Source organism: Rhinichthys klamathensis, unplaced genomic scaffold, assembly GCF_029890125.1.
Source record: "Rhinichthys klamathensis goyatoka isolate OS25496 unplaced genomic scaffold, OSU_Roscu_1.1 h1tg000123l_1, whole genome shotgun sequence".
NCBI lineage: Eukaryota > Metazoa > Chordata > Actinopteri > Cypriniformes > Leuciscidae > Rhinichthys > Rhinichthys klamathensis.
Genome location: NW_026606660.1, coordinates 3,327,845 through 3,343,903, shown reverse-complemented (window position 1 = coordinate 3,343,903; position 16,059 = coordinate 3,327,845). Strand labels below are relative to the sequence as shown.

The 16,059-nt window shown below is 38.7% G+C and overlaps 1 protein-coding gene across 4 annotated transcripts in view; it reads left to right on the top strand.

The window, feature by feature from the left end:
* The first annotated feature begins 298 nt into the window (after positions 1-298).
* Positions 299-16,059, top strand: part of prkd3 (protein kinase D3) — a 102,872-nt gene continuing 87,111 nt past the window's right edge. For 2 of the 4 annotated variants that reach the window (XM_056255898.1, XM_056255897.1), the window contains exons 1-2: positions 300-691; positions 1,044-1,703. In XM_056255898.1, the coding sequence (XP_056111873.1) occupies positions 1,416-1,703 (288 nt within the window). In that variant the 5' untranslated portion in view covers positions 300-691; positions 1,044-1,415. Of the gene's footprint in view, positions 692-1,043; positions 1,704-16,059 lie in introns of those variants that run through there. The other 2 variants (XM_056255899.1, XM_056255900.1) reach the window with 2 other exon arrangements.

Here is a 16,059-nt window from a genome sequence, read left to right as displayed (position 1 = left end):
CTGTATACAGGTCATTAGTTAATGTGTATTGAAATTATTACAAATTTAATGCATGAATCAACCCCCCCCCCCCCCCCCTTTTTAAATTCCAATGAACTACTAAACCCTCCGTTTACATAATAGTACTATATTTGTGATCAATGCTATAATTATGATGAGCAAGAACAGCTTGAGCTTTGTGGACAATCACAGATAAAAGCCGCTACAATGTATCATTAAGGACTCTATAATGCTTTATTGCGTCATAGTGGCCGTGGAATGACGCCGCTAGAGGGCGCGCACACGCGGAATACTCACATAACGGAAACTGCGCGTGAGAGACATGCGCGTACGCCAGTGAGAGAAAGAGAAAAACATTTCTGCACTTTTGAAGCTCAACTTCACTTCTTCAGCTCGACAGACCTGCCATTTCCTTCAGCCTTTACTTTCTCTGTCTGTGCGGCGTTCGTTATTTGCCCGCGGAGATGGAGAGCGCACATTAAGACGCGTGTAATGTGACATGAGAAGAGGTTAGAAAGTTTTCAAATCGAGCTCATGTAACGAAGTCTATAACCGAGCGATGGTTAATAGGCTAAAATAAACCCCAGAAGCCTTAAACAAGAAACCCCGAAGCTTACAAGTCCTCGTTTTCCATTGATAGTAAGCCAAATATCTCTTCACTTGTCAGGGAAACGCCTTTCCAGCATTGAAGGTATGTGTTCCTTTCTTTCCCTCTTCTGTTCAGTGTGTTTATTTCGTCTTGAGATTCAGTTGTTAATGATGCATGGTGATAAAGCTCGAACAAAGACATTGTATAACTTGTTTTGCTGGTATTTGTGGTCTTGTGCCAGTTATGCGATCTAGAGTGGGAGGGTCTCCAGATGTGCTTCCAGATGTGAGCTGGAGTTCTTCATAGCAAAAGACAAAAATGTGCAAAACTCCTCCAGAAAAGTTTACACTCTTGATTAGGATATTCAATACTATTCTTATTAATGAATGAGTTCTGTAGCTCACAGTCAGGGAATTGTGGAATAAAGACTTGAATCTGTGTTTGTTTCAAACAGATATGAGGAGCTGGATTGCAATGGAAAGCACTTTGTCAAGCATCATGCTGGCATCCTGATCGCTCAGCCGTGGAGTGACACTATCAATTCAACATGTGCTGGATAGTGCACAGACAGCCATGAATATGCTATCGGGAATCCGTGTTTTTAGAGGGCGACGTAACGAAAAATAGGCACCTTATCCCTCGCTCCAATTTTGCTGCCTCGTACACCACGGCTTGCGCATGCCTGTGCCAAATCTGTTACCCTGCCTTAGGACAGAATAACATTGTGTTTGATTAAAAACACAACCTGTTCCCTCATCGGATATCGGCCACGGTTTCCAAGCTTGTCCGTTTTACACAGTTTACTCTCAACCTGTGGAGGTAACTAATGTCTGCCAGTAGTAGCACCTCTCCTCTGACCTTACCTAAACCCTTCGTCCACTCTCAGCATCAGACTGCCCCCCCGACCCCCTCTCCATCCCCCAGCCCTCCGGTGCCACTCTACGTCCGCCTCTCCAATGGGAATCACAGTGTCCCGAGCCCCACCTGCTCCCTTCACGGAGGAGTGTCCTTCCTCCTTCAGATCGGACTCACCAGGGAGATGGTCACCCTGGAGCCACACGATCTGTCACTCAATTCGGTCAAGGATTTGGTCTGCTCCATAGTCGATCAAAAGGTAATAACGTTTTATTTGTGTGACGATCTCTCACTTTCATCAAGAGTACTGAATCGTGCATGGTCACACATTATAACATCATTTGAAAGAGTGTCCCTATAAAAGCTCTACACACACTGTGTTCTTGCTTGATATTTAGAGCACTTGATTATTTATGAAATTGAATTCTGTTAATTTTTCTAAAAGGGTGAGACTAATTGACTGATGTGAGTTTATTCCTGTAATCGTCAGGAAGTTGATTTAGGTGGATGAGCATGAGGAGCATTAGTGACTGATTAAAGAACACATTTTCATTCAATCTCATCTAAATCTGCTTTGATCCACAAACACGGCAGATGAGGTGGGATGTGTGTGTCGTGCAGCACATTTCCGCTGGTCAGATGGTTAAGGCAATGGCTGTGAATTTTTGACCTCAGTCGTAACATAGTATTATAGTAAATATCTTACTGGAATGAAATGGTTATTTTAGTAGTAGTTTTGAAGAGAGACTTGAATGTTGAAAGCTGTGTGGTTGCTAGGGTGTTGCTTGGCCATTTCCATGGTGTGTTATTGGTTTCTAGGACAATTCTAAGTAGTTAGAGAGAGAGAGAGAGAGAGATACTGATATTAAGTGTTGATAGTTGATTAGATCAGATTTAAAAGGTCTTATTCGTCTTTGACCCATAATATCATGTTTTAGTGTTGTTTGCATTAGATTTCTTTAATTGCTTTGTCCTATAGTTACATATAGGCATGCATGTGTTATAGTTGATCAATTTAATATTGATATGTCAAACAGAGGTCTGGTGTTTTGGACTCATGTGGACAAATAGAACACAGTGACTCTCGAACTGATTTTTGGATATACAAGGTTACAAGCACATCTTTACCCTACGATGTGTTTCACAAGATTGTGTGTCTCAGTGTCTGTGTGATGCATGAGGCAGATAAGTGCATACGTGTAAAAATCTGTTAGAACGGAAACACACTTTTTCAATCAGTCACACATTGTGTAAACATGCTCTTTCTTCAAAGATGTCATCATTTACATTAAATATGATGAAGAAAAATATGATATAGCCTAGGCCGTGTGTGTGTGTGTGTGTGTGTGTGTGTGTGTGTGTGTGTGTATCACACTAACATACACACACACACACACACACACACACACTTGCATATATATATATATATATATATTCTTTCTTTTTTTTGTGTGTCCAACATTTAGGTGCATATTTAAAACATTTACAGGTAGGTGCATTTTCAGGTGCGTGAACAACGTCTACTCTGGCCCGCCCTCAAACACTGTAGCTGGTGTTGTGTACATGTCGAGAGGACACTTTTCTGCGCTGCAAAAGTAATTCATCTTTGTAAACACTTCCAAAGTATGAGGATGTGAAGAGTCAGTGGTTAAAATGACACAGCGATACAACAGCAGTACAATCTTTTAATGATTGCTTCTCAAATTTACATGGCGTCTAAATAAGATTTATTCAAATTCAAATTCAAAAAAGCTTTATTGTCTATCCCCACTGGGGTAGAAAATTGTCTTTAAACAAGGGCTCAACAAACAATACAAGAGACAACCACACAACAACAATTTAAGATAAAATAAAATAAAAATACCGGACATATGTGAAATGAACTATACAGGGGATGGGAAGAATCTGTCACAATAACGGAGGCTTTCCTTTGTACTGCCACAGTGTAAAGATCAGACAGAGTTACTTGTTTCTCACCAATAATTTTACCAGCCATGTTTATAATCCTTAAAAGTCTGTTTTTGCATTTAACAGAGAGAAGAGAGATGTACCAGGATACAATGTTGAAAGTGAGCACAGATTCAATGAGTGATTTATACACAACTATCAGAATGTCCTTTTCCATATCAAAACTCCTCATACAGGATAAGCCTTTTAAAAAAACACTTTCTGAATGCTTATCAAATCTAAACAGGGAGTCAGTCTCTGTACCCAGGTATTTAAAAGATCCCACCTGCAAAGATTCCACCTAATAAAGGCTTAAAAAGTGTTACGTGCAATATTAGCCCCACAACACATTTCTTTGGTTTTGTTAATATTAAGCTGCAAAGAACTCTCCTCCGTCCAGGCTGTGAGAGAATTAACAAAATTAAAATATAATGTCCAGTGATTGGGTGTCCTTCACACATCCCACCAGTGCCATGTCATCTGCATATTTTGCATAAAATTATCATTATTACAGGTTATAGAGAAAAGAATTGGTGATAAAACACATCCCTGTGGGAGAGCAGATTTACAAAACGCTTATCTATTAAAGATGGGTCAGTACCCACCAATTCGACCAACCCTCAAAATCACAACCTGTTATATGATTAATTATTGATGTATTTTCTACCAGGTGGTCAAAATGCGTAGTTTTGTGTTTTATATTGTGTAGGTCTCCGGCTAACAGCTAATCAGCTGTGGGCCACTTTAACTTAAAAATGCGCCCATAAATGCAGATTGTCTGTTGTTCTTGGTACTTTGAGCAATGATAAAGGATGGAGCAAGATTTGGTTTACAAACTTTAATGTTAAATCAGTCATTAACGCTAGTGCTGCTCGGCTAACATATGTGCTGTTATTGATACAGTTAATGATATGTTCCCACATGTGCACTGCAATAAGTTAGAAGTATACATGATTATATGTAGAAATATATTGGTTTGTTGTGGACATACACTTGTTAAAGGGTTAGTTCACCCAAAAATGAAAATGATCCTATAATTTACTCACCCTCAAGCAATCCTTGGTGTGTATATGACTTTCTTCTTTCAGCCAAACACAATCAAAGTTATATAAAAAAATGCCTTGCTCTTCCAAGCTTTATAATAGGAGTGAAAGGTATCATTTTTTTTGAAGCCCAAAAAAGCGCATCCATCGATCGTAAAAGTAATCCATACGACTCCAGGGGGTTAAAAAGGCCTTCTGAAGCCAAGCCATGCGTTTTTGTAAGAAAAATATCCATAATTGTAACTTTATAAACTGTAAATCACTAGTTATATCACTTTTTATATAACTCTGATTGTGTTGAGGGTTAGGAATTACACAGTTGCAACATCTCATAATGTAAAGTCAAGTCACCTTCATATACAATACAGATTGTTTCAAAGCAGCTTTTTAGTGATAATTGGAAATTAATGCAACAAAGACTGTCTTGGTTGTACAGCAGCTCTAGAGGAAAGTCATTGTCCAGCTTAAGTAGTAGGTTTTTGATTGATTAATTTCCATTATAAAAATCATTAGGCCTAGTTATTAACTTAGAGGCCGCTTACACAACACTTTTTTCACCTGAAAACAGAAAACTGTATACGTACGTCAGACTGAATAGTGTATGACCAGAGACAATTTATATAGAGACATGCCACTTCCTCAATCCTCAATACAAATAAAGGGAAAACCCGTAACGCCAAAGATGGCGGTTGTATGCACATGCCCCGCCCCTCCCGCTGGAAAGCCAATCGTCTGCTTTTAACAGTCAAGCCGGGAAACATGTAAGCCTATCGTCTGGTTCCACTGACGCATGCGCACAGTTGAGGTTTGCGACAGTGGAGACGAGAACCCTTGCACATGCGTAGTAAACTTATAACCTGTGGGGAAAAATACCTTTTAAACCTTATTTTGAGGCAAAGTCATCAAACTTTTTCAGCGATTTTTATCATATTTTACTGCTGTTTCTATACATGCAGTTTTTATGTCCCGGTGACCAGTGAAACTGCAGTTCTGACTCTCTGCCCATTCATTTAGATAGGAGCCTGGTCTTGTTAGTCCGAAATAGCTGCCCGGAGGCGTTGCCAAGATGGCGGCCGAGTGGCATGACTTGCCTAAAAGGACTTTGGTATGACTGAGAAACATCCTGCTTCAAGTCTTCCTTGCGATGGAGGTTCGGGTTGAATAACTAGTTCGTCCAATGTTTCATCATCAGATTCGCACTCGGATTGATATGGTAAAATCGACATCATTGTTCGTTACTGTCTTTACAGTGTGAACAATCGCTGAGCTTTAGGAAGCCTCTGGATCTGAAATTCAGTTATGGTAATGGGCGTTTCGTTTCCAACAAGTGCTGTAAGCGGTAAACCAATCACAACAGACTGTGCTATCTGGCCAATCAGAGCAGAGCAGCCTCGGGTAAAGGCGGGATTTAGAGAGAAAAGATCATTGAAAGAATGTGGTGATGTGCAATGTATATTATTAGAAAATGAAACTTTCATTTAGTTTTTTGCCTTTTGATGCATGTAAACCTGTTGTAGGAGACTCCAAAACAACATTAGGAACCTTTAAAATAGCATAATAGGGGCATAATAGAGGCTTAAGTTGCTTTAGGGTGTATTCACACCTGGAAAGTCCGATAGTTCACTTGCTTTGGTCCGGACCAAATAATGTTTTTTTTTTTTTTTTTTTTGGTACGGTTCGCTTTCACACTGCTCTTTTTGCAAGTGAACCAAAATTTGTAAACAAAACCACACGTGTGCTAAGGTCGTCCATTCATTGGACAAGGATTCTCAAGTAGGGAAATCAGGAAGTGCAAAAAAGGCTCAGCATGGAGATATTTCGTACTGCAATATTTGTTATTTTACTAATTTTGTGTAATTCTGTACAAACGCAATATGAAGAAACTGCGCAGAAGACGGATAAGGTATAAAGTTTTGATTCATAGAGAGGGGCTATGTTCACACATTCAAATTATGAGATTCTTATTGTATATACTGCTAACAAGTGCTGTCAATGTTAACGCTTGCGATTTAAGTTTGTCCAGTTTAACGCAGCGTCATCCTTGTATTGTAAATATCGTTACATTATATGAACTGCAAAAGCTTTTTTTGCATCTATGCGCGATTAGACTAAAGAGAACGCTGTGTATGTGAATGTCCTGATGCACACACTCATTCATTCATTCATTCCATTCCAATGACGCACACACGACGCGCAGAAAGACGCGCAACAGTATCGTGTGGCCAGACAGCGCGCCGGAATGGAATTCTCTTTCGCACTTGAACAACAATAACACAAACCATTATGCCAAAATCTCCGACTACGGAAGCCTGTTAACTCAAAGGCGCAGTGCTTTCTTGCAATTGGGTCGGTTCATGTTCACACCGTAAACGAACCGTACCAGAGTTCGTTTGGAACCGAACCGAGACCCACCTCTTCAGCTGGGTCTCGGTTCGGTTGTTTGGTCCGCACCCGAGTTCGATTGCTGTATTCACACCTGCCCAAAAGGTCCGCACCAATGGGGGAAACGAACTAGAGTTCGATTTAATCGAACCAAACAAGGCAGGTGTGAATACACCCTTAGTCTTTTCTTCCCTATTGTGATGTTTATCCGTGTGAAACGGCTTCTCAAACAAGAAAAAAATGTAGGGCGGGACTTGATTCTGTCCATGGGGACTTGATTGGATAGTTTTCTGTTGGTCGAATAACATCGTGTCAGTAAACACGTCATCACAGAAAAGAAGAGATGTCGCAAAAGAGTTATTTTGATTAAAGATTAAGAGTAAGAGTAAGAATAAACAAAAAAAAGATGTGAATCTGAATGGATAAATCATATATAATATATACCGCAATATTCTATTAAAAAAATATTAGAATCTAAAGACTAAAAAGTTATAGGTAAGGAGAAGATTTTTATTTTATTTTCTTTATGCTTTTACTCATACTGGCTTGTTTGGACAGTTTTAGGCTTTGGCTTTTCCACCGATGCATACAAACTGTGTAAATAAAAGATAGCCATTTGAAGCCTGAAAGCAGTTGCATCAAATCATGCTCTTGTTCTGAGAGCATCTATACAGTCAGGTGACCTGTGAATGACAGTAGCTGTGCCATTACACTCCGGTAAAAGCATCTGAATATCAGGTCAATATGCCACATAAGAGCAGCACAGCGTGTTAATGACATGCTTCATCTGGCTGGTACAGTCTGTCCAGTGAAGTTGGGGTCAAGTTCACATTCCTTCAGGCCAGTGTTCTGCTGCTGCTGTTATTTATGAAGTTCATACAGGTAGGTGCTGCAAAGTAATTATTCAGAGGGGAAAATACTCCAATGATATTTTATGGAGTCTTGTAAGATGTTGGCATAAAGGCAAGAATGTTGGACAAACTCCTAGTACAGTCATTCTGAGCAAACATCTGACCTGAAAACAGCCTCGGCACTTGTGCTTTCACTCTTTTTTTGTAATTGACACCCCTACCAAATTCCACTTAACGCAAAAATGTATGAGAATTCTTGACCAAAAACTCTGGACACACTGGGCCAAAAATATTTAAAGTTTGTTTGCACTATTAGGAATAACTTAACAAATTCTAAATATTGTATGAATACACTTGCTCTTCCTTTTGGTAGCATTATCAATCACATCTAGGCTCTAATAACTTTTTTTTTGTTTACACATTTTTATAATAAAATAAAAATTAAATAAAATGCTTAAGAATTCTTAAGGAAATAGTTTTCACGTTTGTTTGAATTTCTCTACCACACACAGGTAGTGCTGTAACTGCGCAACCTTGGCACTGGCAATATATCATCCAATCATCAGTAGCTGTTTCAATTCAATTCAATTCAATTTTATTTATGTATAGCACACTTAAAACAACCGAGGTTGACCAAGGTGCTTCACAAGGTAGATACAACAACAACACACTACTCACACAATAAAGTACTGCAATAGAACACTATAATATACCATAAATGAGATGCAATAATATTTACATTAAATAGATCAAAATAAAACGTTGTCAGGAGTGGTAACAGACCTAACTCGAATGAAACCCCAAGGAGAAGAGATATGTTTTTAGCAATGATTTAAAACATTCTAGAGTTGGACAGGTTCTGATATGGAGTGGCAGTTTGTTCCACAGAGTAGGAGCAGCTACGCTGAAGGCTCGATCACCTCTAGTTTTAAGTCTGCTTCTAGCCACATCCAAGAGGAGGAGATTGGCAGCACTCTTGCTGGGGTATGGAGATGGAGAAGCTCTTTTAGATACAATGGAGCCAAACCATTTAGACATTTAAAAGCTAGGAGTAAGATTTTAAAATTGATCCTGTAATCGACAGGGAGCCAATGAAGATGACGCAATACAGGTGTAATGTGGTCCCTCTTTCTCTTTCCTGTCAGGACGCGGGCAGCGGCATTTGAACTAGCCTAGCTGCAGACGCTGGATTGATGACTTGTCTAAGCCCACATATAAGGAGTTACAGTAGTCAAGGCGAGAAGTTATAAGAGCATTTATCACCCTCTCTAAGTCCTTAGGAGGGAGATACGCCTTTACCTTGGCTATAGTTCTCAACTGAAAGAAGCACGATCTAACAGTGGCAGATATCTGTTTGTCAAGTTTGAATGCGCCATCTAACATAACGCCAAGACTCCTCACAGTTGAGCGACTGTTTGCAGCTAGCGGGCCGAGGGAATCTACATCCAGCAAATTATGGTGTCCAAACACCATGATCTCTGTTTTATCGGCATTTAGGTTGAGGAATGAAACCGGTTTACATGAAATGAAATTAAAGCAGGATTATTTCATTCACATTGACACTGCTTTTTCACTGCTGTGTCAGTTTGATTTTAAAGTAATGGTTCATGTTCATTTCATGTTTTTTTTTCACGGCATCCCTAATATGAGAAATTGTATTACACTACCGGTCAAAAGTTTGGAATAATTCAGATTTTTTTATGTTAAAAGAAGTCTCTTCTTCTCAGCAAGGCTGCCTTTGTTTGATACAAATACAGTAAAAACAGTAATATTGTGAAATATTATTATAATTTAAAAATAGCCGTTTTATAATTAATATATGCATGTTAAAATCTAATTTATTCCTCTAATGGCAAAGCAGTATTTTCAGCAGCCTTGGTGAGCACAAGACACTTTCATTTTCATCAAAAACATAAAAAAAAACCTGTATTAACTTTTGACCAGTAGCGTTCATTGTGAATTTTATCTGATAAAGTACTATTTTCACAAAATAGCATGGCAATGAGTGCATAAAAACATTAAGGAAAAATAGAAATAGAAAAATATTAATGGTTAAATTTTTATTTGAAACTATTTTTTTTAAAGCAGTCATTCAGATATTACTAGAAGGCAGCATCAGATTTTGTCAGCATAGTAATAGGAGTCTAAAACCGACTTCATATTCAAGGTATGTGTCAATGTTTCAGTAAGCAGAACAATAAATGAAACCAAGCGACGGTTGTTTTTATGTTGTCCCTAGGTGTAGATTTCTGTTAATTTGCACCTTGGTCTCTACAACAGTAAATCCATTTTGTGATACAATCTTGGAAACGCTGAAGAGAATGCAGGCCAGGAACGTTTTTCTGCATCACTCTCTCCAAACCCAAGGGATGAACAGCAAACGCCATCTGCTGAGATCCAGTTGTGCAGGATCATATGGCTTTGATATCGGTGGAAAATATGACTCTGGTTTCTCCCATCATCCTGGCCATCTTTACTCTCTCACATACACACACACACACACACACACACACACACACACTGTGTGCTGTTACTAATACAGCCACTCAGCCTCCCCAGTGCTCTGCTGGAGGAATTTGACCTGACTTGGGAAAGCATGAATTCTAGCACTCAGCAGAACGTAACGCTGCCACAGTCAACAGGGAGCAGACTGAAAAGTGTTTTAAATGCTGATGCCTCATTAGATATGCTTTTGGATGAACTCAGTCTCTGGTGGCTATTATTTACACGAATGGAGGACACTCATGGAAGCCTTTACACAATACATTTATTCACAAAAACAGCAAGGCAGATGTGCTGTCCAATCCAACTTCTTATAATATTCAAGTCTGGTCAGGACATTTGCGGCCAAAAGGGTACTCAAATCATTAAAGGGCACCTATTATGTTTTTTTTATTCTAACCTTTCTTCATTGTGTAATATCATTGTGCTGCTAGACCTTTAAGATCGTCTCAGAGTTTCCTTTTAAAGTCCCCCTGTAGTCAATTTTATCCCTCAACTCATCTTTGATCACCAAAATGACAAATTTAAACTTTTTTTTTTCCCTTAAAATAGCTCGAATGTAACTCATTTATTATACGCGGTTCTATGAATATACAAATTAGCCCCACCTCCACTCACACCAGCTCAGAGATCCACTCGTTGACAATCACACGTTGATGTGATTGGTTACAAGGTAGTTTGTGACGTCAGAAACACCAGCAATTTCAAACATGAAACATGTTTGTCTTAAAGCATATTAAAAACACTACATAGACATATAAACAACATTAAAGTTTAAGAGTTTAAAACTAAAGGAGATTGTGACTTCTCAATGGCAGCGCCACGCCTCTGGAATTGCCTCCCTCTATATATTATCATTTGAATGTTTTAAATCTATGTTGAAAACACATCTCTTTTGCATATAACTGTCCTTAGGTGTATGGAGACTGAATAGTGATGAGTATTGTGTCTTAGGTTTATGTGTATCTGTTTTGGTAATTTTGGGAGTGTAAAGCACTTTGGTCAACTTGTATTGTTCTCAAATGTGCTATAGAAATAAAAGTTGATTGATTGATTGAACTGTTTGTGCATGGAAACAATCTGCAGAGTTAAAAAACACAAGGTCATTCCAAAAGGACTTAATCTCTCTAGCAGAAAAGACCAGCCTTAAACGCCTGGTTTGTAGTTCTTGCATTAAGCCCAAAGTATACTTAATTTTTCACACAGTGCACATAGACTTTCAAAGTATACTCCATTTGACGTGTACGTGTGTACAGGCGGGCTTCGGCCCCCCCAACAAAATGTGTTCAGCTCTATTTTCTGAACCCAAATTTGTGATCGCCTCCTTTAAAACTCATAAAAACGGCAGCCAGGTTCAGCTCCTTTTAGTCACTGTTACTCAGCGTGTTCTTCCGTCCTCAGCGTCAGAAGGACAAGGTGTGTGCATTAATTGGTAGATAGTTGTGATATCTGCATCTGTGCAATTCTTTGCTATAAATGCAGTTTACATAATGTGATGTTTAGTGATACAAGACTATAGAAGCTTGTTTCCGCCACTGAAAAAAAAAAGTAATTGCGACTTTTTATCTTGCAATTCTGACTTGCGTCAATTGAGTGATATAAACTCGCAAAATCTCACAATTTTTTTTTTGTCATAAAAACTAGCCAGAATTATTCAAACATGCATTAAATATTGAAGAACATAAATTATAATAAATATGTAATATGGTGCATATATTTAGCAAAATGCTCCTCTCTAGAGTTAATTTTTCTAGCTGACTGACGAGTGAGTTTATGTTCACTGGATATGGTTTTTCTGAGGTAAATGTGACGTTACATGACATTGTTTACAAGCTGTTTTACTGATGTCTTTCCACAGTTGAAACACTGATTGAGTGATTCCATGTGACGATACGGATTTCGATAAGTTGTATTCTATCTTTTTTACTCACACTTTCAGATGCTCAGTCATGTTTATTTTGTGCTGTAACTGGTATTATTAAGGCGGGAGAGAAGATCATGTGCGCTCCGCGCTGCTGCTCTTCTTGAGCTGAGCATGCGCCAGAGCGATCTCACGCCATAGCGCCAAAACGGTATTTATGTTTTAGAATTTCATAACAAAATGGACGTAATTTGAAACAAATTTTTTTTTCAAACAAAGCACAAAGATTATTGCGATTTATTGGATGGGATGCGCGCTACAATGTTCCATTCATTCATCAACTGAAAACAGGATGACTAGCCTAATCGATTCTTGGGATTTAAGAATCTATATCGGTTCGTAAAAATGAGAATCGATTAAAATCGAGAAATCTATATTTTTTACCCAACCCTTCTGAACACTGCTAGTACAGTTTCTGTTCTGATATTTTCCTTCCGTGAGATGAGATTATCCTGACTTGTTGAAAGTGGGCCAGAGGCACCAGCTCATTTGCATTTAAAGGGATATACACAAAAACGGCGCATTTTTGCTCACCCCCCAAAAGTGGGAATTTTAACATGCTGTATAAAAATATCTGTGGGGTATTTTGAGCTAAAACTTCACATACACACTCTGAGGACATAAGCGACTTATTTTACATCTTGTAAAAAGGGGTATAATGGGTGCCCTTTAATGGTAAAGGTGTGACTGCAGTCTAAGTGGAAGAAGGATGTTAAATGCCTCAGGGGGTACGACAAGCTAAAAAGTTTGGGAACCTGCATTAGAGTATGTGCGATTTCTTAAATTAATGGCTCGGAATCAGAAAAATACATTTGGGACAGATGAAAGGCCAAAACATGTCATTAATGTCATCAAATCTTAAAAAAACTGCTAGGATCTGTAGTTTTAGATAAGAAGGGCACTTGATACAACATGAGATTCTGCTCCTGAATGCAAAAAACCACACCACTTGGCTCTCTATGGAGAGGGATGAGCAATAGGATCACTTATGAATTATGTAGGAATACGGTGATCTCCGCTCCGCTTCACTGTCACCCCATACTCTCATTACCAATCAGTGGACTCTTTATGACTTTGACTGATTCTACACAAAGGTGACTGTTCATGTTTCTGGACTGCTGTGGCCCTTTTGTTTCCTGAGGTCTGATGGACGTGTTGTTCAGAATGACTTGTGCAATAAACATCTGATAGCAAGGCACTTCCTGTTTTGGTGTCACCCAGGCTCTTGTCTGCAGTCACAGAGGGAGGCATCGTAAAACAAGAGTTCATCGCACTAACACCGGCATGCAATCAGCGTTCCTCACATTCCTGAGGCCTGATGTCAAATCAAACATCTCAAACTGACCTAGAGTGAATTAGGTCATTTCTTTCAACTGCTGCTCTCGTTTCAAGGCCAGTCTATTGATTTGAACTTCATTTAAAATGTTGGGCTGCTGGACAGCTGGTGGATTGCGGGTCGCAGTTCTCTGCTCTGCTTCACAGTATGAAATAGTGAGTTTACAGTGTTCTTTGGCCCAGAATTTAACAGCCCATCTTCTCCTATCAGAGAATGGTAAAGCAAGCTCAGGGGAAGAAAATGCGCAGACAATAAAACCTGTCATTAGAATGTGTGGGGGAATCTAGTTTGATTTTGGTCAGTAATATTCATGAGCTTATTCACTAGTAAATGAGTAAAACCATACAGTTGATTAGGGGTGAGTAATATGACCAACAACTTATATCATGATATGAGTAATTTTATTTCATGATAACGGTATGCATATCAATATAGTTCTTACATGACAACTCTTGGAGTGTTTGGCATGGTAATGTATAGGCTATGACAATATGTTTGATATGTTTACTGCTAGAGAAAAGGCTGACCAAGTATTGGAAGGGTTGAGCGCTGGGAAGGGTTACCTTTCCGAAGAGGTCACCTTTCCGCATTTTCTTACAAAAACCCTTCGCTTCTCTTCAGAAGGCCTTTATTAACTCCCTGGAGCTGTATGGATTACTTTTATGATGGATGGATGCGCTTTTTTGGTGCTTCAAAACTTCGGGCACTAATCAATGTCAATTACAAAGCTGGGAAGAGCCAGGATATTATTTAATATCACTCCGAAGATACTTAAAAGATCTAAAAAGGTCATAAAACAAATCCATGTGAATGAAGCTGTTTAATCCATGTCTTGTGAAGAGATATGATGCTATGCTTGTATGTTAAATAGATTTAATTTAGGCTTTTTGGATCTTCTCAGCTTTGGTTATCCGGACAGAAAGCTCTGCAGATTTCATTAAAAATATCTTAATTTGTGTTAAAAGATTAACTAAAGTCCTATGGGTTTGGAACGACATGAGGGTGTGAATTTTTGGGGTGAACCTGTCAGTGACCCAGGCATCGTTCAAATAATGATAGATTTTGAAGAAGAAATAAACTTGACGTTGATGTCCTGGTAAAACAAAACTCAAAAGTGTGTGTTTGACATGTTTCCAGAGGGGAACGTCGTTGTCTTTTCCCAATCCAATAACTATTAGCCTAATTTTTGTTTCACTTGTAAATACATTGCGTTACATAAATACACTTCATGCAAATTGCAAATTCATGTCTTGCCATGCTGTTTCAAGTTGACTTTGCTGAACGTCTTTTATGTAAAATGGTTACTTTTGAAGTGTTTCGGTACTTTACTGGTGCAGAGTGTTTATTTGGTTCGTAGTTTAATAGTTTTGAACACATCTGGTCATTTTAAGTTCCATGGAAAATTCTTGCAGATATCACACCAGCAGCTATCTTGTGTTTTTTGAGTCACTTAGGCCTAATCATTATACTCTCACAAGTTCATTGGAGGTTAGTTGACAATATCACGTCATTACCATGGTGACAGAGACCTGGACATGGACTGCAAAAGAACTCAAATAGTGAAAAAAAAAAAAGTTAAATAGAGGGTGCACTTGGAAATTGGACTATGCTGTATTCCCACTGGCCAAAACTAACTGCAAAATGGGCAGGAAATAAATTTCCCCCAGCCCAACCCCAGTGGCCCATATAGCAAGCACACATCTGCTCTCTCCTATGGAAGAAACCATTTTTCATCTACTGACCAGGCTGTTATACAGTTCCTGGAAACATCCACATTAAAATGATTTTCAGTATTTCTTTTTTATTCGGCATGTCCCCTTTTTGCTTTAATGACAGCATGCACTCAAGCTGGCATAGACTCCACAAGTTACAAAAGCTGATGATTCATGTTATGCCAGCATGATGTGAGAATTTTCCAAAGGGGATCTTGGGCACTTCAGTGGAATTAAGGAAATGTGATCTTTTGACTTTCCTTAATTGTAATCATGTTGAAATGTCTCCATTTACAATCACACCCGTATTCTGATTATTGCGAGTAGGCCTAATTCATGTAAAGCAAGGTGTGAAAACAACTGGGCAAAAATGCCACTAAAATGAACAAAAATGCCCCCCATTAAAATCAAGGGGGCATTAATTGCCCTTGCACAATTAAACTAGACCAATGACGGCTGTTGTGATTGAAGTAAAATGTGAAAATGAAAAAGGTTGATTGTGGCTTTACTTTTAGATCTCTTTTTGAATGTTACACTCTGCGGAGTAACAACAAAGTGCAGATATGATGTAAGAGATTCATTTCACAATGTAAAAATGTCCAGTGATTTAACCAGAGTTTTTGTGAGAGTACAGGGGCCAGTTTCAATAAGGAGGTTCAACCAACTCTGAGTTAAAACTTGAACTCGGAGTTGATTCACCCTGAAATTGACCAGCCAGCCAGCGACTGAACTGAATCGCTTTATTATTGAACTGAATTGAATAAAAATTGACCCTAGTTGAGCTAAATATAACACTGTTGTCTTCTGTAGAGCTGCTTACAGATGAATTGAACTCATTTCATAATTGATAAACTTTACACAGTTATTGAACTGAATTGAACCAACACTGAACTGACTTGAGCTGAAAAATGGCATTTGTCT